Raw genomic sequence first — 23,901 nt, forward strand, 5'->3', positions numbered from 1 at the left:
GATGTCGCAACCCTTCTTTCCACACCTTCCGACACGGATCAGGAGCCCTGTTCCAGTTTTGTTCAGTTTTCTGTTGACTTCTAAATGATCTGGCAGTGTGCTAGGAAACGATGTCCCCACCGAACACAATCAGGTTTCAAGCTATGCTGTGACAGCATGAGACGGAGACGGATGTTGCTCACAGACTCACACAATGAATTTTAAGTGTATGAGCTTGGTACAAGTTGCTAAGTTGTGTGATACCTGTGCTGTCATGCAACGGAAAGTGTTCTGAGACTGGTAGATGAAGTTGCATGTCACCAAATATAAGAAAAAGTTAGTCTTTGCTTAATTCCCAGTCATGCTCTGAACTTGGACCCTGTCCTGATGCCACTCCCACAACACTTCAACTTAGCGCTCAAAGTAATCAGAGTAGTCCAAGTCCAAACGCAATCTTGAGAAAACAAAGCAGGACTAAACCCAAATCTGCCACTCTGACTCCAAAGAGAAGGAGGAAGAGTGTTGCAGTATTATTCACACTCCTTAGACAAATCTGGCCAAATAATTGATTCCTCGGTTGGTCCCAACGCACACCAAGGTTCCAGGGCTAGAAGCCTCCAAAGAGGCGATCCTGCATATTTTTTGTATTCTTACGGTTTCCTTTGGCACACCTTCTCACCCCTCAGAACCGTAAGGGCATCCACTTTGGTTTCCGCCGGCAGGCCCCTCTCCTGCGTGGTCTCTTCCTCTGGTTCCCCTTACTGGGTCTGTACTAATGCCGGTACAGATTTCTGCTCTGGCTATGAGATTGATGCGAGTCACAAAAGTCTCCATTATCCTTTTGTTTATGACTCTGATCCTATGCTAGAGCAGGGGCCACCTCAGGATGTTATTGATGATAGCTTATTAAACTGATAATACCTTATAAATTGATTTTCAGATTGCCAGTGTGCTTGATACCTGTCCTTAGGCAATGCTGGACTCTCCACTTTGGTCACTAGTTAAAGAGAGCACATCATTTGAGGCATTAGATTACAGGTACCCTCCATTGGGACCAAAATTTATGTTCTGACAGAAATTCTTCAGCCAGAGACGTCTGAGCCCTTACTTTCTTTTAATGAGGTCTTCACAGGTACTTTAGTGGCGACTTGGTCAAAACCATATTCTTGACAGGTGGCTAGGCCTCACAGACTGGTGCCTGGTGACCTGTATTTTTTTCACCAATATTCTCACACCAGAGAGTCTTATTGTACTGTCCTCGCCTAGTAAAGTCAATCGGAACTCATTTGCAGCCACTCCTCCGGATAGGAAATCAAGGCTGATTGATGCTTTGGGCAAGTACAGGTTTCCTTCCACCAGTCTAGTACTGTCGTCCGTAAATATAGTTGTCTGTTTGGACTACTCCACAAATGCCAGAAAGATCTTGCAAGCGTTTCTGGGCTATTTTGGGGCCTCTTTGGCCCAGATGATACGTGATGCATGATGGACAAGATGTGGCCAAATATGTTACCCAGAGGCCTTGATACTATGGATTGCCTATGTATTGGGGTCGGTACCAGTGTTGCCCTTAGTAGACTTGTGTGAACGTGAACCACAGGATTTCTTATTTATTTAGACAGTTTTATAAAGCTTGAACATGACCCAAGGGCATCCTCTGGCAATCTGCAGGCCTCCCTAAAAGTCATGCCCTCTTAAAGGGTCCCACCTTTTCGGAAAGAAGACTGACTCAGAGTTGGAACGCTTTGAAAACAGCCGAGCTACATTGCACTCTTTGGGTTTACTGACTCCTGCCAGACAGTTTCTGCGTAAGTTCCAAAAGTGTAGAGACTATTCCAGAGGACTGGTGTATAGGCTGAGAGAGCCTTCCCAACCATTCTTACATCAGACATTTATAGGCTGTGGTCTTGTATGCAGCATGCAGGCATCAGTCTTTTAATTCCTCCTCCTCTGCTACAGCAACCAACAAAATATTTTAGTTTAGGGGCAGGGTTCAACATTTCCACCCCGGGTGGCAATTCATCATGTCCGGCAGATGAGTCTTCACATGGCTATGCCTTACAATTCTTCCCCACTCCTCCACCTTACTATTCCCCCTAATCCTCGATGAATTTTTGATGAGCAACAGTGTTACAGGAGGTGTGCCTGTTGTACTCCAAGAGTGCTATTGAGAATGTACCAGACTCGTAAAGAGGCTAGGGTTGACTCATGTTATTTCCTCATTCTGAAAAACCACAAGAGCCTCTGCCCTGCCACTGGGCAACTGGATGATGTCCTTGGACTTACAGGATGGGTGTCTTTGAAAATGTTGCTGGCCTACTCTGTACCAGTTTGCCGCGCTCCCTTTCGACCTCACCAGTGCCCCTCGGGTGTCCAAAAAAAGTGATGGCATGATCACTGCTTCGCTTCAGAGGCTGGCCATATCTGTTCCATGATGACTGGATGCTGAAGACAGGCTCACTGCAATCAGTCATGGTCTACCTCTGGACAATGGTGGATCATTTTACATTGTTGGAGTTAATTATACACTAGCCAAGGTCCCACCTAATTCCATTCATTGGGGTGAACCTGTACACAGTGGAGATCAGGGTTTTTCCTGCCCCACAATGAGTCCAGACCATTCTTGGTCCTGTATCACTGTGAGAGCGCAGTGAGCCTTCTTGGCCTGTTAGCCTAATGTATCATTCTCGTCAAGTGTGCCAAGTGGCACCTGCCTGCTCTGCAATGGAACTTGAGGTTCCAGTGGGCCGAGCATCAAAACAATCTTGCTCACACCATCCAGGCCTCGGAGGAGGTGGCTCGAGATTTGTAATGCTGGCTGCTAGAACACTATTAATCCGGGGGCAGGTCCCTCTCCTTTTTCCTGCTCAGAGCAGACAGTGGTGATGGACACATCAATGCCTGGCTGGGGAGGTCATTTGGGAACAATTTAGACCACGGAATTCTGGTTTTTGGTGGAGGTGCGGGCCATATGCCTGACTAAAGGCCATCCATCGAAGGAAGGTTGGTGCATATTTTCAAGGACTAACCACTACCATATGGTACTGCTAGAAGTAGGGTTGAGTGGGGCCTTTAGCCCTGTGATAGAAGGCTTTGCATCTCCGATAGTGGCGGCTCCAGGGCATATTCCTGATCACAGACCACCACGTAGGGGACCTTAAGCCCAAACCGGATAAACTGAGGGGGTGGCGTCTGACAGATCTTGAGTGGTTTCTATATCTGGAGTTGGGGCAGGCATCTTTCAACAGTGGGGAGAATGCTGGCTAGATCTTTTCGCCACCGTGGAGGACGTGCAGTGTTGAAAATATTGTGCATTGGTGTTCAAGCAAGAGCATTAGTTAGGAAATGTATTTCAGCTGATATGGAACACTGAACTCCTGTGCCACTTTCTGCTTCTCTTCTCCAGTTCTGAATATCAAAAACGACCAGACCCAAGTCAACCTAATGGCTCTTGATTGGGCTAGGAAAGTGTGGTACCTGGAACTTCTGGGCATGAGCATCTGTCCTCTGATCAGGCTGCAGGTTCAGGAGGATGTCTTGTCTCAACAACAGTGCAGGGCCCTCCTCTCCTGATTATATGCAATAGGCACCTAAATCCAATTGACTGTAATTAATTTGGTGCCTGAATTTGTGTAGGCCATCCTTGCTGTTAGGCACCTTATCTCCAAATCCATTTATGTCCTTCCATGTTAGGCCATATATCACTTTCAGTGTTCTTTGCTCCTCCTCTCTCCTCGAAAGATGAAATACTTCATTGGTTGAACGTCAAAAGGGCTCTACGCTTTTACATAGATGTACTAAGGGTCATCATATGGACAGTCAGCTTTTTGTGGAATTTTCTGTAGGGAGGAACAGGCAGATGCTGCAGAAGTTTAACTTGTTTCGGTGAAAAGTTCTCTGCATTAAGATCTGCTATACCAAGAAACCGCCTCTGAAAGGTTTCAGAGTCCATCCAAGTAGGGCTAAGGCTGCTACTACTGCATTGGCACGTGCCTGTCTTTTACATCTGCCAGGCTGCAACATGGGCCTCATTAAATACATACATGAAGTACTCCTGCCTTGGCAGCTACGTCTGATGGTAATGAGTTTGCTCCAGGTTTGTCCTTCACGATTTATTTTTTCTGAGCCCACTCCACATACCCTCCATCTTGGGGAGATACTGATTTGGTATTGATTCAAAGGTGAGGAATCAGTAGTCCGAAGAACCCACCAGAAGCTAAAAGAAATTTCAAACACAGGCTGATAAGACAACCCCAGGAAACACTATTTGCCGATATATATACCACAGCTCCTCCAAAGGCCAGCAGAAAATGGATCTAATTTTCCACATCCAGGGCCCTGCGAAATGGAACACCATTCTAAGAACCCACCTACACATATTCCAAAACAACTAGCACCTCTCTCGGCTTCAATCTGACGTTTGCAATCTCAAACCGCCCTACACGCAACAGCAACACCTTTGTGACAATATACAGCAATGACACAATCCTGATCCAAGCCAACAATGACAACCTTAACTCATTCGACTCAATCTTCTTCATCCTACCCAACGCCTTCACTCATTTACACTACTCCCACTCGAGCAACGCCCTACCCTCTAACCGATCGACCCCCCGGAAAAACTCTCAAAACAACCCCAATACACAGGCGCACTCCACCAACTAATACCCCTCCGGCGCCACCTCCCCATCTTTGCCACCTCCCCCGACTCGCACAACTCATCCAGGACAAACCCGAGGTACATCCTGGATGAGTCTCTACAGACTCCATAGGCTCTGACCGGCCTCCACCTCTCCCCCTCCTCCCCATGATACCCCCTCCTATACAATACTATTCCCATCCAACCACAAGTGAAAACGACCCGCAGGCAATAGCCCCTAACTCTCTCCATTCACCGAAAGTCAAGAACGCTGCTTAATTCACAACATAATCTTTCACACCACATGCCCACGGCTATCCTCAAGGGCAACATAGGCAACATCAACACTGTGAGCCACACTCTCATTGACAAGCTCTCTTCTTCCATAGACTGCCCCGCTCTGGACATCCTGATCCCAAACTCCCCTACACCTTCCTCTATGAATACGACTCAGAGACTTACTCGGATGGAAAACCAGCTAGAAACCATAATACAGGGCATCACATCAACAAAATCTTATCAAACCTCACCACACCTCTGGAGCCTACCCAATGCCCTCTCCCCACACCCACAACTAATAACAATAAACACACAAGTCCCCTCAAGGCCAAATGGCACAGCTGGAACACATCCCCTTTCAGGAACCAGCGTCAGAGACTCAAAAGAACAAGCGCCGCAATGTCCATGAGTGAGGCGATCCCCAGCTCCAAGATCCAGGTTATCACTGGATTTGGAAGAGACATTATCGTACCGATAACTTTGAGGCCTCCAGCCTCCCTCACTAATATCCCTTTGGCTCCACTAAGGGAGAAACACAACAACAAGGGGGCGACCAACTGCATGCTCATTAACTGCAGATCTGATACCAAACATGCAACAGAACTAACAGAAACCCTCATCACCCATGACATAGACATCACGTTCATCACAGAAACCTGGTTGAATGAATCCTCACCACCTATAATACACGCTTGTGCCCCCGGGGTTCTCAATCATCAATCAGGACAGAAAAAACCATTGAGGCATCTACAAGAGTAACATCTCCATAACGGAAACGGACTCCTTCAAATATAACTCATTTGACTCCCTAACCTCCACCATTAAGACGACTGACAACAAAATGCTATACTGCCATCTCCTCTACCATCCGCCAGGCAACACCCCTTCATTTGGAGAACACCTTTCCGACCTGATAACACACTGCTCACTCTCGGACTCGAACAACATAATACTAGGTGACCTCAACATACATTGGAATGATGAAAATAATTCTCTGATCCAATCCATGAATGAACTTCTTCGCAATAACAATCTTATCCAACACTGCACAGAGCAAACCCATAACAGAGGCTCAATCCTGGATGCCATCATAGCATACGAAGACACAATCACTATTGACCACATTCTCCCTGTCGACTGGTCAGACCACCACATCATTCTATTTCACATCAACCTGCAGAAAGACTCTGGAGAAAAAACCCGTCCACAAACCACCTGGATCAATTCAAAACTGAACACGGGAAATATAAACAAAAACACATCAAAAATGAAAACAACTCCTTCTTTTCTGTTGCACTAAACAACGCCAAAAATCGTCCCATAGAACTCGTTAATCTCTTTAGACAACAAACATCCAAGCCCCCCGCTACCGCAGTGCAGGCTTCCAAAGACCTTTGTGAGAACTTTGCCAACTTCTTTAACAATAAAATCACCAAGATTGAGCTCTCCCTGGATGACCACCTCTGCCCACCCAGCAAAAGCCCGCCACACTGCAAAGAAGACAACAACCTACCCAGGCACTCCCCCCAACAACTGGAAATCGTTCAAACCCATCTCCGAAACCGAAATCATTGAATTGATTACCGGATCGAATCCCTCGTCACACATGGAGGACCAAATCCCTGCCCAACTGGCCAAAAAGCTCAAACTCACCCTAGCCCCTTTCTGGACAAAGATTATAAACCGCTCCCTGAAAACCGGAATCATGCCATACTGTCACAAAATCGGACAAGTCACACCATTACTGAAAAAAACCGTGCTCTGATCCAAACTATCTCAACTTCAGACCTGTCTCCAATCCTTAGCCAAAACACTAGAAAAATGTGTTCTCCTTCAACTTACCCATCACATGGACAGCTACATCCTTCTAGACCCTCATCAATGGGGTTTCAGAAAAGGTTTCAGCACAGACAGCGATCCTGAATGTCATAGATGATGTCTACAAATCACTCGATAAGGACCGATGCTGTCTACTCATACTCCTGGACCTATCAGCAGCCTTCGACACGGTAGACCACAAATTGCTTATCAATGTACTCTGAGAAAGGGTTGGAGCAGAAGAGTTGTCCCTACAGTGGTTTACCTCCTTTCTGTTTAACTCCTCCCAAAGAATAAAAATCAAAAACTTCACGTCTGATCTACTCCCCATAATCAGAGGCGGTCCACAAGGATCAGTTTTCTCACCCTCACTGTTCAACATCTACATGGAGCCCCTCACCACCATACTCAAAAAAGCCAACATCCCCTTTCACCTCCATGCAGACGACACCCAGATATACCTTGAAACTGCCTCCATTGGTGACATTCAAAGACTTAATGACACTCTAAGAGAAGTCCAATACTGGCTATCCCACAACCACCTGAAACTCAACCAAGATAAAACGGAAATCCTTCTCATATCCAACAAAGAGCAGACCCCCCAAATCACAGAATGGCTAAAAACCATTGATGCTCTCAACTGCAATCACATCCTGGCTGACAGTAAAATCACTGGGAATCACTCTGGACCCTAACCTAGACATGATCAAACATATCAAGACCACCCCAAAGAGTGCTTTCTTCAAACTAAAACTATTGAACAAAATAAAACCCTTCATCCCTCCCAATGACCTTAAACAAGCCACACAATCCCTGGTTCTGTCCCTATTGGATTACGGGAACGCTACCCTCACAGGCACGGCAAAATCTCACCTAGCTCCCCTCAGATTAACTCTAAATGCAGCAGCCAGAATGGTCACTGGAGTATAGAAATACGAACACATCTCCCCGCTCTCAAAGAATTCAAATGGCTCCCAATCGAAATGCATGCCAGCTTCAGAACTGTTTGTCGGCGAGCGGGCAATGCTGGTCATTAAATATCTGTGGCTGGCGCTGAGTTATCTGGGATTGTCCCGTCTTTTTCTCTAAGCCAGGTTGTGAAGGGTTCCCAAATATCTGTCAGGCGTGATGCCATTGGCATAAGTTCCCAGAATCCAGCTAGTTACTCTTGACAATATGCAATGTCCTGCACCCAGGTATCTATTTGGGGGTTCTAGGGGTGCCCCAGTGTATGGCCAGTCTACGTTTTGCAAGTAGTAACAACATTGCTATGAGTCGACGTTTCTCAGGTGGGGCCTCTTTGACGTAATCTAGCAGGGCTACCAGCGGCGTGCATTCCAGTGATATCCCTGTGACCACTTGTATAGTTGCATACACCTACTCCCAGAATCCGGCTATGGATGGGCATTCACATGCAACGTGCAGAAAGGTTGCATTATCTTGCTTGCACTTCCAGCATCTTGAGTCTGGACGTAACCCTAATTTGTGTCATTGCAAGGGGGTACAATACACCCAATGTATACATTTAAAATGAATAAGTCTTAACTTGTAGTTTGGGGATAGCTAGGAGCAACAGAATGACCAGTGTTTATCAGTGGGCAGTTCATTCAGGTCTTCCCTCCACTGAGTCAGAGCCATCAGGCGACAAATGGGGTGTTTGACTTCGTGAGGTTGCATAGCCTGGTGATCAGTTTTCGAGGAGATGGGGCGACTAGTAAGTGCTCCAGTGGTGTCATAGTAGCAGGAGATGATTGGAAGGAAGGGTGCAGTGTTTTGCAGGCCTCTCTGAGCTGGTGGTATAGAAGTAATTCCAAGATTACTTTTGTGATGTTTATCGCTGACTAGATGAAGGTCAAGGTATTGTGTGTTCCTTGAAATAGATAATCCGCCCTTTTAATGCCACGTAGCCAACTAATCAGTTGGCTTGTGAAGTATTGTTTGACTGCATATTGAACATGGAGTTGCATGTCATGGCTGTGTTCAGAAAAGAGTTTTATTACCTGTACATTCTCTGCGTGTGTGGACTATGGCAGCACTGAACACTCATCCAGGTTCACTCACGTATACAAAGGGCTGCACCAAGCAGAGCCCCCTGAATAGTGGGGTCCTTGCACTGCAGGCGCCTAAATGATGCTCTTGGAGTGGGTTTTAGGATTCTACCAGACTCCACACCTATCCACCATTTTACAGCGTTGTAATCCGTAGGATCAGCACGATTTGCCAAATCCTTTTGTTACATCTTGAAAGTTTAAGTCTGAAATGCGCGTAGTATCCAGAATGTGTGCTTCTCATTTTTAAATTATAATAATTGTGAGAACATCAGAACAAAAGGATCACATTAGCAATGTTGTTGCTTATGCTGTACCATTGATTGTATAATTATACATCAATATGCACTTCTTACTACATGATGGGAGGCGTAAGTTTCATTAAGTTTTGATGTACAACCTTACACATATTCTTTCCATTAAATCGATTACATGAAAGTTCCTTCCAATGCTTTAAGCAATGATTCCTCTTAAGATGCTTTGTGCTTTTAATCAGAGGTCACTTAGAGTATCAAGTTTTATATCATTTTGTTTATTTAAACAAAGCCTGCAAGCACAGCTCAGTGGTACAGGTGAAAGGCAGGCGACAAATAATTTTTCTTTCTAGTCAACAGAATTTTGACACAGACACAGACTTTTGGTGATAACTGAGCTAAAGTCGATACCAGATAATGTACACCAGGTAGCAAAAGTAATTTGAGAACGGTGAACGCATGCGGCCTCTGCAGCTTTGATCTTCAGAACTGTACTACAATGTTGATGATGGGGGGGCAATTATTCACCAGGACAGTATTCTAACCTGTACTGATGCCTGGACCCTATATTGTACTGTACTTTACAGAAATGTTAATAAAAATAATTAAAAAAAGAAAGGTGATTCCATGAAAGATATTGCATTCAGCCTTTCAATGTGAGAGAGGTCTATATTTCCCTAAACAGTTTGACTAAGTTAAATACGTTTCTTTCTAACTAAGCGCATTCTAGTTGTAATCAGCGCCCACTAAAAAGATCATGCACAATTAATACCCAGCTTCCTATGTTTTGTTTCTTAAACATGTCTTTGTAAAACGTAATTCAGAGGGCATGGGAGAGTGATGGGTATGAGATGACTACCGTTCTGGCTTTTAAACAACCATTGCAGTAACCAGTAACCATGAAAGCGTGAAAGCTCATTCTTGGTCGTTGTTGTCAATTACCCCCACCCCACCCTCACCCTTCCTATTTCCCTTACTCTTTCTTTACTCTTCTCCTCTCTTAAGCTGTGTTGTAAACCTCACAGAATATTGGAAGTTTTTCATGCACTTATTTTTGCGTGTGATTTAAAAAAAATGTATATTCATTCAGCTTAGCTACAACCATGGGTGTGATCTTCGAAGTGTTTTGCTTCAGGCATTGGCTTACATTATGTAAATACGTTTTCTTTCTTCTAAATTGGTTAATACTATATTGTCTGTACTTTTTATTTTTAGACCCCTCCAGAGAGCCTCGTTCGATGTGCCAGTCTTCTAACTGGAGTGCTTGGGTACTTTTGTTATGCCGGAATATTATCTGAAGAAGATGCCTGTAAAGCGGAGCTCTTCGTTAAGGCAAAGGTATAGCTGTAAAGTTGACTTGGTTTCCTTTCATGTAGGTTCACTTTTTTTTAATGTTGGATTTTTTCATGTTTTTATTTTTGCCAAAATAAAATCTTATTAAGGTGTTCAAATTTTATGACAATAGATTATTTTAGTCGTGAAATGCATTTAACACAAAATCTACATTTCAAGCACTGGCTATAGATACAGGATTTGGTGTCCGATTTAGAAAATGTCATGTTTGCGGTTTTTTTCTTACCACATTTGCTAATAGTTCTATTGCCATCTCCTGTTTCTGTGTCAAGGTTGATCAGGCTTGCTACCCTTGCTCACTACAAGAGACAAACTCTGTTGGGTGAGGAGGAAGCTTCAGAACACATTTTCTATGTCAAAGGGTGGGAAACGTAGCACAGTTTTTAGGCAGCTGAGAGATGGTGGCTTGGTCCCATAAACTGCATAGTGCATTGCGCTCACGCAACTCCAGGGAAGACTTGTATTTGTGACCAAACTACCTAACAAGTCCTTCTCTCCTGGCTACTTTTTTTGGAACAGTTTTTATTAACACAGATATAGTAAATACATTTAGAAACTCGAATTGCTTGAAAAATGCATGGCATTGGGAAGTCAAAAAGACATTGAAACTGTGCACCGGTAGTACAGATAAAGGTTACAACTGGTTTGGCCATCCTTGGGCCTTATTCAATTTTATACATGTCTACATGGTAAGGGAGAGGGGGAAAAAGGGGGAAACATCTCTTAGCATCTCTCGTTCCTCAACCCCCGCCGTGCTGGATTGGGGGTGCCTTCCTCTTCTCCCGCCTCAAGTCTGTAATATTTAAACCAGGGGGGTCCAGATCTTAATGAATGTTTGTGGGCACTCTCTAGCCTTGTACGTCACTCATTTTGCTACCATGTATAGATCCATACTTGCCCTCCATTTGGTAAGTGTGGTAGTGTCACAAAGCAAGGCAGATTGACTAACCTTGCAATCCAGATACAGCAGGAGCGATGTCGTTGCTCTATTCGTCCCTCCCTTGGAGAGGTACCTCTAGTGAGTATAAGTACCAACACTCCCCTATGAGGACCTCACCCAGGGAAGGGGAAAAGTGGAGAAAGAAAATATAAAGGCTGGCAGCCAGAAACCATCTACAGCAATTGATGACCAAATAGGCACCCTCCGTAGTTCTGTGTGTTAGGTTCCTGCAGAAAAGACATAAGCGATAACATAAATACAACCCACCCCTTCTCGTTTGGCTATCTGTCTATATATATATATATATATATATATATATATCAGAAACAAAAAGGCACGCGGCACACTTCTTGGCAAGTAGAACTCAGTTTTAATCACTCAAGTCAGGTCTGCAGCAAAACTCCTACGCGTTTCGAACTAACGTTCTTGGTCACGGCAGAACACTGCCGTGACCAAGAACGTTAGTTCGAAACGCGTAGGAGTTTTGCTGCAGACCTGACTTGAGTGATTAAAACTGAGTTCTACTTGCCAAGAAGTGTGCCGCGTGCCTTTTTGTTTCTGAAATAAAATTGAGACACGCTCCCGGTCTCAAACGCGGGCACCAACATCAGCGTTCCCTCTGTGACGGGGACATTTGCGAGGATATATATATATATATATATATGTATAGACTCACTTACTTAAGAAGACTGCCACAAACATCCAAGAAAAAGATCATAAAAAGAAAAGTAAAAATAAAGCAAAGTAAAAAGAATCAAAGGTTTCCCATGAATTATAGTACTGTTGGGTTATTGGTTGTATCCATCACAGGTAACTAGTCATTCAAGGATTTAGCCACTTAGCTTAGGAAATGTCTTTCTTCCTGCTAGCAACACAGTGTCTGGTTTGTTCTTTTATGAGGTACAAAATCAATCGCTCTTGCTTTGTGACAAACTCGTAAAATATATGAACAGAGTCACGTAACGGCTCTCAATAGAAAATAATACAAATTGGAACCTCCGTCCCAATTTTGAATGAAATGTCCAAGTTCGAACGAGCACTTACGTGCAGGAGAAAGCGTCTCCCACACGCTTCCACCTACTTGATTCCAAACGGTAAATCCAAAGCGCATCAAACGCTACCAACACAGAGAGCTTCTTCGCGGCTCTCGCCAGCTCCTTTCCAGCGCGGATTCAGCGCGGCTCCAGGATACGGGTCAAAGTTCACGGAACGTCGTGAACACAGGAATCGGCTCCAATAATCTCCAACGCGGCAAACAAAGACCAGAACTAGCAGCAAACTCTCCTGAGGCAAGACACGGGAAGTTCAAGGTAACACCACAGGTGACAAGCACCGGTTGCTAACAGGAAGCAGTAATTATAGAACACAGAGATCAGGAGAATGAGAAAAGAGAGGACAGACCACAGAAACGAGCATTCTGGGAAACTTAGTCTCCAGTCTAATGTGCCTAAATCATGACAGGTAGGGTCCGTGGCTCCCCAATATTGAGCTATGTCCCTCTTGGGCAACACCAACCCTAAGTTACATAATAAGAGTTTACTGCGGGAAGTCTACTTTGGTGGGGATACCTAACTAGATATATTTGGCCTCCAAGGAGAGCTGTGCTCCTTGTATTCCATTCAGTTCCCCCAGTATCTGGGACCAATAGGATTTTATATAGTGGCATTCCCAAAGTGTGTAGATATATGTTCCATGTCTTACAACATAAGCAATCAGGTGTTTCTGCTCTATCCATGGTGTGTAGGCGTGCCCTATCCAAATACACTCTGTGCAGAATCTCAAACTGTATTAGGCTCAACCGCTCTCTAGTGGACACCTCTCTTGGGTGCATCAGGACTGCTTTCCAGTCAATATCTTCTAGCGGTCCAGTCATGCTTTCCCATTTGGTCCAAAGGGGTTCCAGCTTATCTGGAATGTTATTATTGAAGGTTTTGTATGTTCATGAAATGGCTTTACGGGGTATTTCTTCCTGCAATTGTCTGCCTTATAGGGGTGCGAATTCGAGGAAATTTGCGGTGTCTATCTTCTTCGCCCTCCATGCGTGTTTCAGACAGAGATAGGTGTATCTTCGGGTGTCATTTAACTTTTATGTAGTTTGAAGTGTGACAAAGGAGGCCAAGGTGTCTCTTTCTAAAATATCCCCCAGTTTTGAAATCCTGACCATGTCCCACTGTCTGAAGGCCTAGAGTTTACCGATCTCTGGCAGTCTCAATCCCTCCCAGAGTGGAGTCTCTTGTTTCATTTAATTTGTTTCTCTGCTCCTCTTCAGGCCTCTATCGCCTTCTGGGTAAGTAATGAAGGTGCGTGCTGTGTCGGAATTGGAACCGCTCCAGGGCATAGGTGGGGTGCTCTCCTGCAATGTGCCCCTATTCATTAATTACTACTAGGTGGGCAGCCCTATAGTAGGATCTTATGTCAGGTACTGCGATTCCCAATTATACTGCCTGTGCTAGAGTTGTTGTAATGCCACTCTCGGGTGGGCCCCATTCCACAAGACTGTACATAGTTCGATTTTTATTGTTGTGAAGATCGCCTCAGTATCTTGCACTGTGTATTTTGCAATTTCGTAAATTAATTTTGTGAGCATAATCATTTTGTACATGGCGGCTCTGCCCATTATCGTTAATGGGAGCCGCCTACATCGTCCCACATCATCGTGGAATTCCGTCCGATCCTGTCTAATGTTATGGCTCACCATGTCATCGGTGAAGACATAAAGACTTAAGTTACGGAACCCTTCTTGGCCCATGTGAAAATACCCCGGGAGTTCTCAAGTGTCAAGGGTTGCCCCTCCAAATAGAGGCTGGATTTGTCCCAGTTTATGTTGTACCTTGTGTGTCGATCATATTATTGAAATGTTTGTAGGATCGCAGCAAGTGACTTGTCAGGATTAGTGACATACAAAAAGATGTTATTGGCCTGAAGCGAAATTCGCTTGTCAGCAAGGGCCTTTCCGTCATCCTTGAAGCTGCTCATTTCTGGGTGTGCCCTAATCACGCAAGCCAGTGGCTCCAATACCAGAGCAAAGAGTAAAGGCGACAGTGGGCAACCCTGTTTGGTACCCCTGCGCACTGGAAAGTCCACCAAGATCGTCCCATTGACTCAAACTCTAGCCCTAGAATTAGTGTATAATAACTCTACCCAGGCTATAAAAACTGGACCAAATTCGAACCTTAACATGGTTTGTCGCATAAATGGCCAGTGGACTGCGTTGAATGCCTTCTCAGTGACCAGGGAGAGAAATGCATGCAGGCTGGACCCGTTTTTCTCCTATCCAACCAGTTGGACAGGCGGCGGAGGTTGAAGCGCGCGGTCCGTTTTGGCATAAAGCCAGAGTGGTCGCAGTGAATGAGAGATGTGATCACCGGCAGAAGGCGTGTAGCCAGTATGGTGGCCAAAATCTGTGTCTCTAGTTTGAGTAGCGATATAGGTCGATGGGACCCACAATCAGTCTGGAATTTCCCTGATTTATGAATCACTACCACTGTTTTGTTACGAAGATCTGGTGGGAGTGTCCTCTCTTTCTGTACTGCTAGGTACATGTTCAAGAGAGGTGGGCCTTGTAAGCTAGCATTACTCTTAAAAGAATTCCGCGGGCAGTCTGTTCAGACCCGGGGTTTTCAAAGCTTTCTGCCTACCAACGGAAGTACTACAACAGGCTAACATTTCCTGCCACATGTATGCAGACGGCCCTCAGCTGTACATGAAGATTACATCATTGGAAGAGATCATCATAATGAACCAAGCATTTCAGAAGACTGTTCAATGGCTTTTGGCTAATCAATTTAAGCTTAACCACCAAAAAACAGAATTCCTTTTGAGCTCCCTCCCAAAAGTGCCATCAGGATTAAGGAATGGACCAAGATGATTACTGCGCTAAACGGCTCCCAGATTATAGTAGAGTCAACTAAGTCTCCAGGAATCATGCCTGATAAGCGTGGCTCAAAACCACCTGAGCAAACTTACCTCACTCAGATATCATTCCCATAAAATAAGCCAGCCAGACAGTGGAGAAGAATTAGAAAACATTTATTAGGCCATTAGTTTCTCTATAGAGAGGCCCCGTCAGGACTTCACTCCAAGGAGTGCGCCGAGATGACTGCCGGTTCTCAAAACGACAATACATTATAACACGTTACAGCAACATTAGTCACACCCCTAAAGGAAAAGTACAGGACTGAAGAAATGGTGAACAATGAGCGCACACATGATGCCGCTGCACCTGCGGGAGGATGGCTCTGTTATCACACTCAAGGCCACGGAGCCGAGACTCCGCTCCTCCCGTGCATGGTAACATTACTGATAGGAAAGAAACACATTTCGTTGTTAGTTTTCTGCGACTACTAACTCAAGACGAGAACCGCTGAAACCAGTGATTTTCCGCTCATAAGGGAGGGGGCATTGCAGTCAGGTCGCAGAGACATGTTCCCAAGATGGCGGCACAGAAGCTAAGCTAAGAAATTGCTAAGTGGAACACGAAAATAACCAATTAGTCCTAAATACATATGCAACACATCATTCGGTTAGACACACTATGCTAACTTATAAGTCATCATGTTGAGTGAATTGAGGGGCGGGAAATGCAAAACTTATCAGACCCTCCTTTTAGCATTGTGTGGCTAACATGAGCGCAGCCTTTATTGGCCAAAGGAGTGCCTTTACAATGACTATGGGAAAAGCAACTGGCTAATAATATCCTCAATCCTCATGATGCTCTCATCAATAGCCATAAGTGATTGAATCTCTTTGTGTATCACATTATTCAAAACTGGATATTGTCGAGATTGATATTTTGAGGAGGTCATAGTACTGGCGCAAAGCGAGCAACAAGGAGGAATAAACACAAAAACAGCAAATCAAGATAATCCCCAAAGCTCCCACTACCCCCATGAAGATCTTCCAACCCCAAGAAGTGAAAGCACCCCAGAGACATCCACTCAATGACCAGGTGCCAGTGTCCTGATGTAACTCAGCAGCCAATCGATGAAGTTTTAGTACAGCCAAATTAACAGTGGGAGCGGAATCAGGTATATAAACACAACAGGAGGTCCCAATGAGGCGGCAGGCTCCACCCCTATCAGCCAGGATGACGTCAAGAACCATCCGATTTTGTAAAGTGAAAAGTCTCATAGCCTGCATCTCAACGGTCATGTTGGTCACAATGTCAGCTTCTGTATTGACCACCTTCTCCATAACCCTAGATAGTCTCCTAATAGCCCTACTATTGAACATGGGACCCCAAAATGGTAACAACCCCCGGGTAATGTCCGTCCATTGTTGTAATGAAGTATCAGTCTGATCAACGTCATCTGCTTGAAGTTCCCTCCTTCTCCTCTGTCCGGGAACCACTGGGGACCAACGATGGGTCTTATGGTAATTAGAAGGAGCCAAATAAACAGGGCTGATGGACAATTGGATTGAAGAGGTCACATTACAGGAACTGTTACCAACCTTTATAGGTCCCCTTCCTAGAATGCAATAGGGACTAAGAGATGTCTGCTGCTATTCCCCGGGGGAGGACGTCTGAAAATAAAAGAAGAATTCAATTGCCGAAAACTCCCTCTAATGAGATCTGTGTCATTCAGTGCAGTATACCGTCTCACCTTTCTGTAACATGTATCTACAAAAGTCTGGTCAAAACGTCCATCATTAACCCCTTGGGCGCGGCCGCAATTCTGCGCCTGTGCGGCAGACTCGCGAGTGGGCGCATTTATGACGGCCCCCAGCCATCATCAGCACACGAGCCCCGTGATGCATGACGGCTGGGGGCCGTCATCAGCATCGAAGGGGTTAAGAAACGGTCCAAAAGGGGATTGGTGTATAGGGCTTACTCGCATTGTCCGGGTGGATCCACTATTTGTGATTCGGGCTGCAAGAAATCAGGTTGCTGGAAAAATTTCACCAAACTGATCAGGGTGTACCATCCCACATAACTATTCACATAAGATAATGGAAGCGCCAGCAACCTATTCTTTTTGTGTACCTCTGAAGGCAATAACGCACAAACCCAACAGTCAGTAACATTGTATACAGCATGAGCATGATGTAATGTCTTAATGAAAACATTATCCTGGTAGCCCTTACGCAATGATTCTTCTCGATAGTCTAAAGTAACCACATTATGTGCAGGTGTCGAGGTAGTAGTAGGAATGAATTGGTGAACCGGGTACTTTTCATCAAGGAAAAATAAAATCCCAAGAACTATTATGAATACAATGATGATCACCACTATAACAACAATTTTTGCGTTCCTGGATAATGATGACCAAGGTGAATCATGTTCAGCTCTGCGAGGAGCCGCAAAGGGCTGCTCCTCGGGAATGGGACGGCCGAAAGGGTACATATTCACCTAGCTATAAGTCCAATAATAACCTAAAAGAGAGGATCAATTCACACTGAGGCCAACCAGAGGGCATCTTCTCCCTGTGTCCGTTAGAGCCTCACAGGCAGGCTCCTATTGTTCATGCCCTAACTCCCATGTCGGAGTTGCACAGCTTCACAACTCAGAGGAGCACTTAATCTGGGCCCGGACACGCCCTAATGTTCTCGGAACAATGTCTCGGCTAGTGCACCAGGGCTCAATCTGTAGTCCTTACCTACTTCTCTCACTTTAGTGCTTCCCTATTTCCCTCGCTCAGCCCCTCTTCCAGTGCACTGTTCTCCTTTTCTGTGCCGCAGATTATAGCGAGTGCTCCCTCGCACCTCTGGATCTGTGAACAAAATGGGGGGGTCAACGGCAAGGGACTTATCCGCTGATGTCGAATCACTTCGATCTCAAGAGGCTTTGTCTCTCTCAACTGAGGTCAGCCTCTCTTCGTTCTCAACTAGCTCCTCTCCCCTCAACTGAGCATCAGAGAGGGGCACATACCAAGGAACGGTTTCACTTTCCTGATCAGCGACGCCCTCCCTCATCCACGCATCATAGGGCAATGGAAGTGGAACCTTCTTCGCGTGACTGACATGCGTCCACGACTTGTTGTCCTGGTTCCTGAGTGCGGTACGCGTTGCCAACAACACCAACCGAGACTCGCTCCACCTCGGCTCCAAGCAGGATTTCCGTTGATATCGGCGAACCAATACCCAGTCACCGGGTTAGATGGAATGTCCAGGCCCCTCCGGTTGCGGCTTCAGTGTGTCTGCTACCTGCTGGTGAAGGGAACGGAGATCTTTAGTCAAAGCATACAAATAGTCTGTCAACAGAGGATATTCAATATCAGCAAAACATTTAGGCCTCGGGACATCCCATCCAATAGCTGGGCGACCAAAGACCACCTCATACGGGGAGATACCTGTCGTGGAGTTCATTGTCACCCGAGTAGAAAGCAGAGCTAAAGGGAGTGCGTCTGGCCATCGCAGCCCTGTACTCTTTTGGATCTTAGCCAACTTTAATTTCAAAGTCCCATTATATCTCTCTACCAGTCCTACAGATTGGGGATGTCGTGCTGCATGACATTTCTGCTAAATTTGCAGTCCCTTACATATCAGTTTCATCAATCTGGCATTAAAGTGTGTCCCGTTGTCACTCCAGATCACCCGAGGTAATCCGTATCTAGAAAAATATTCCTTAATCAACACCTTTGCTGTTGCCATAGCTGTGCATTCTTTCGTTGGGAAAGCCTCCACCCATCTACTAAAAGAACACACCACCACCAAGATATACTTGAGATTGTTGACCCTTTCCATCTCAATGTAATCCATTTGGATCACCTCAAAAGGGTAAGAAGGGGGTGCAAAATTACCGGGGAGAACAGGTGTCCCCCTCCCAGGATTGTATCGCAAACAGACCATGCAACGTTGTACTAACTGTGTCGCCACTCTAGAGATATTATCATTACGCCATACCGGGTCCAGTAATTTACAAATCCCCTTTGCACTAACATGTGCCGGTCCATGAGCCGTTGTGACCACAGGAAGAACATATGCGTCAGGAAGCAACCACCTTCGTTTGTCTGATAAGTCTGTCCAACAATCATCAGTCCAGTCGCCCCACACTCTCCCTCCATATCTTCAACTCGTCCTCTGTTGCCCCCGTCTGAATATCCCGCACACTCTCCACAGTACTCATAAATGTCATTGTCTGGTACCCACCTAGCCGGTCCTGCCACAAACATACGTGGGAGTTTTGTCTTAGCAGTTTCCTTAGCTGTCTGATCTGCAAATGCATTACCCCAGCCGACATCGTCCACCACTGCTTTGTGTGCACTACATTTGATTATGGCCAGTCTTTTGGGAAGTGTTAATGCTGTTAACAATCATAGTATCAATGGGCCATGCTGTATCTTCTGTCCATGCGATGTCAAAAACCCCTTTCTGCCCACAGTCGCCCATAACTATGAGCCACGCCGAAGGCGTATTGGCTGTCAGTATAAATATTCACATCCAGTCCCTCACTCAATTCACACTCTCGTAACAAGGCTACCAACTCTGCAGCTTGTGCTGACTGATAAGGGACCCTAGATGTCTCCACAACCTTCTGCAATGTTGTTATGGCATAGGCTGCAGTCGTAGTGTCATCTGGAAGTTTAAAACACGAGCCTTCGACATACAATTCCCCTTGGGGTTCAATTAGGGAAGTGTCTGTCAAATCTATCCATCCCTTCGTTTCTTCCTCAGTCCAAAACAAACAATCATGGACGTCATTGTCCTTTTCGTCCGAAGGGAGGGGTAGTAACGTGGCTGGATTAAGAGTGGCACATCTTTTAATTGTAATATGAGGGGCAAACAACGTCAACTCATAGCCCGTGAGACGAGCACTAGTTAAATGCTTTGTCTGTATCTTATTCAATAGGGTGTCCACAGCGTGTGGTACCATCACTGTGAGATCAGTGCCAAGGACGAGCCCCGCTGATTGTCTAATCGACACTGCAGCAGCCGCTGGGGCTATAAGACTGCTCGGCAACGCTCTTGCCACATTGTCAAGTGTAGCGGAAAAATACGCACAGGGTCCCTGCTTCCCCCCAAAACACTGGGTTAACACCGAGAGCGCGCAACCGTCCGCCTCATGCACATAAAGTACAAAAGGCTTCTGGTAATCAGGGGTGCCAAGTACAGGTGCAGAACACAGAGCAGTTTTCAACAACTCAAAAGCTTCCTGGCATGTGGGGGTCCAAGGCAAGGGCTCCTGCACCTCCTTGGTAGTCAAATGAAGAAGGGGCTTGGTTAGTAAAGCATAGTTAGGTATCCACTGGCGACAATACGATGTTATGTCCAAGAACGCGCACACCTCTCGTTGGGTCTTGGGAACAGACATAATAGTTATTGCCGTAACACGCTCCGGCGTCATCCTCCTCCCCTCCTTCGATAGGAGATGACCTAGGTGGGTAACCTCCTGTCGACAATACTGAAACTTAGAGAGTGACACCTTATGCCCATTACGTGCCAAATGATGAAAAAGTCAGACAGTGGCCTCCTTACAACCTTCCGCCGTGTCAGACGAAATCAACAAGTCATCTACATATTGCAACAACACATTACCCGCAGGGAGTTCCAAATCATCCAATTGCGTTTTCAATGCTGGACTGTAAATATTAGGGCTCTCAGTATAGCCCTGGGGAATTCTACAAAATCTGAAACTGCGGCCAGATAACGAGAATCCGAAAAGATGGCGGCTATCAGGATGAAGAGGGATACTGAAAAATGCATTCTTAAAGTCCAAAACGGAAAAATACTTGGCCGTGGGAGGAATCATTCTCAAAATTGTAGTTATATCAGAAACCAACGGGTATTGGGGCTCAACTACTTTATTAATCTGTCGTAAATCAATTACAAATCGATAAACATCTTGTTGATCACAACTAGCATCAGCAGAAGGCTTCTTAAGAATCGGAAGAATAGGACTATAGCACACATTGGAAGCCGTCTCCTCCACCACTCCAGATTGTATCAAATCGTGATTGATCTGTAAGAGAGCCTTTTCACCCTCCTGAGAAATCTTATACTAGGGAATACGCGGTAAACAAGCTTCCTGCTTGACCTTAATGGAGACGGGTGCAATATCCAATTTACCCACCTCAGTGTCACTAATTGCCCACAAAGCTTCTGGCACCTCCTTAAGCTCCAGTGGGAGAGGTTCGTCCTTGGAAAAGCATTGCTGAGCCCGTGCAACAGAGGGGCCCTAGGTAACATAAACACCATCCGGCGAATAGTAAATCGTAGCATGCAATCTCTTCAACAAATCTAGACCTAAGAGATTTTCACCACAATGGGACGTGAGAAGGAACAGAGAATCAACAGTAAAAGGACCAATCGTAAGAGTGAGTGGTTTAGAAATGGGGCTGATCACCGGTGTACCTGAAAACCCAACGGAGATGTTATTCTGGCCAGACAGAGACGCCCCAGGTAACAGGAAACGTGCCACGGAACTCTTAATAGCTCCCGTATCCACTAAGAACTTCTTGGTGGACCCCAGCAAGTCTGTAGTGACATAGGGCCCTCGCTGATCTACCTGCAATGACACTGGTCCCTTACTCTGTCCTACGCTGTCCTAATTGTGAGAAAAACCTGTCACTTCGTCTACATCATAGTCATCTTGATAATACGGTCTGCCCCGCACCCCATCACAATCTCCTCGGTAATGCTGTCTGTCCCTGTCACCATCAAAGTAGTTCCCACCTGTCCGCCGACCCTCACTATGTTGCCAGTCATCCCTACGTACTTCCCCGCGACCTCTACCTCTGCCCCGTCCTCTGTATCCATCCCGCGGCTCCGGACACTCCCGCCACCAGTGACCCTTCTTCTTACAATTAGCACACTGATTTTCCCCTAATGCCAAACTCTGCCTTCCCCCACGTCCATATCCAACTCCACCTTGCCCGGCTGCAGTGGGCGGGGCCCCACGTCCCCGTCCTCTGGCTACTTGCCGCAACAACACTCGCGTTTTCAGGTCCATTGCTTTCTTCTCCACTTTATATTTACTCTCATTCCCCCTATGCTCATAGTACTGAGCCATACTCAAAATGCCAGAAGGGGTGGACGTCGTCCACGTACTCTCAGAAGCCTGCAACCGGGCCGATATTTCCTGTAACAAATTATGCACAAATCTGTTCACAAAAAGCCGCACGCCGCCAACCTGCGACAAATCCTGACCACTGAAATCCAGGAATGCCTCCTCAAAGCGAGTAAAGAAGTCACACACCCTCCTCTTTCTTCTGACGACATGCAGTCAACTTATCCCAATCCACTTTCTTCGGTGGGAGAAAGGAATGCATGTACATAATGATACTTCCAGGCAGGGCTAAAATCTCCTGTCTTGGTTTTTACCCCGGCTTCCTTTCTTTATCCCAATCCTTAAACTCCTGCCATGTGCCCCCAGCTGATCTGCATGATCAGTACCACTCGCTTGTCTCCATACATCCACTGGAACCAATAATCCAAAGAATAACACTGTCAGCAAATGTCATGACCGTTGAAGTAGCCGCCTCAGTCAATTCCTTATAATAGGCAGTCGGATTCTTTCTAGAGTCAGGTAAATGTCCCTTCAGTGCCAACACCTCACTCCTCTTCCAGGGGACATAAACCCATTGCTCTTGAAACCGAGCCTCTACCCGCGCCCTTGTCCCTGTGTTTGTCACTGGATCCAACAATTCAGGTATTTCAGGGTGAAAGACGGGGTGGGCCTCACGCATGGGATGTGCCCCAAACGTAGAGGGACCCATAGACTGTAATTCTTTTCTGTAGCCGACCAATGTACGCATATTTCCATAAACCTCTCCCAAACTAGTATCGGCCCTGTAAGCTTTGTCTCTAATATCATAGATAATCTTGGGCGCCAGGTCCCCGTGGCACTGCTCCCACAACCCTATCAACGTCGCTGACAGATGCCACAAAGCATGCTGCTGCATCAAAGGTTCATAATCTTTCATCGTAGACCAAATATCCTCCATTGTATGAATGGCATTCCGAGCCCATTGACATGCTTGATTGGCCACAACCTGTTTCTCTTCCATACCCACATTAGAACGCGTAAGTAATTTACGTACATGGTCAAATATCATACGCCCATCCAACCCCCCTCGACCCGAGTCGGAGTCTGAGGTATAGTTTGAGGGGTAACACTCGCCGAAGCCGTAGGTAACGCAGATGCAGATAGCGGTGTAGCCACAAGGGGGGCAGACGGGATTGAAGTTCCCGTCTGCAATAGTTCCCGCCGGCAATAGAGAAACGAGGGGCGAGAAGTCAATGCAGCTTCAACACCCTTCAAAACACTGGAAGTAGAGGCTAGTATAGCAGAAGGGTCAGAGGAAGAGGGTGCCTGTGAAGAGTCAGAAGCAGACAGAACAGTCGGAGAAGTAGATAGCACGGGATATATCGATTGCGGCGCATAAGGGGGCGGGGGTCGGGCATCCAAAAGGTCCTCTATCTCATCCTTCTCCTCCGCTCTTACCACATAACTCTTATCTGTTTTCAACCTATGAAGCCTATCTGCGTGCTCAATCCCTGCCTCTGTCTCCGCTTTATTATGGGCTCTCACTTTCTGTACAATCAACTGGGTAGCTTTCTTCTGGGCCATCTTCTCATTTGTCTTTGCCGAACCTCTTTTTGCCACATCCTTAGGGAATCAAACATGCTCTTGCGACTGCCCCTAGCAAACAATCT

At 45.9% G+C, this 23,901-nt stretch overlaps 1 protein-coding gene across 1 annotated transcript in view; it reads left to right on the forward strand.

Annotated features, from left to right (window-relative positions):
* ATM (ATM serine/threonine kinase) overlaps positions 1 to 23,901 on the forward strand; it is a 1,424,234-nt gene that overhangs the window by 233,609 nt on the left and 1,166,724 nt on the right. The window contains exon 14 of the mRNA XM_078657051.1: positions 10,230 to 10,352. Coding sequence (XP_078513177.1) covers positions 10,230 to 10,352 — 123 coding nt within the window. The remainder of the gene's footprint in view (positions 1 to 10,229; positions 10,353 to 23,901) is intronic.

This window comes from Lissotriton helveticus, chromosome 8, assembly GCF_964261635.1.
Source record: "Lissotriton helveticus chromosome 8, aLisHel1.1, whole genome shotgun sequence".
NCBI classification, from domain to species: domain Eukaryota; kingdom Metazoa; phylum Chordata; class Amphibia; order Caudata; family Salamandridae; genus Lissotriton; species Lissotriton helveticus.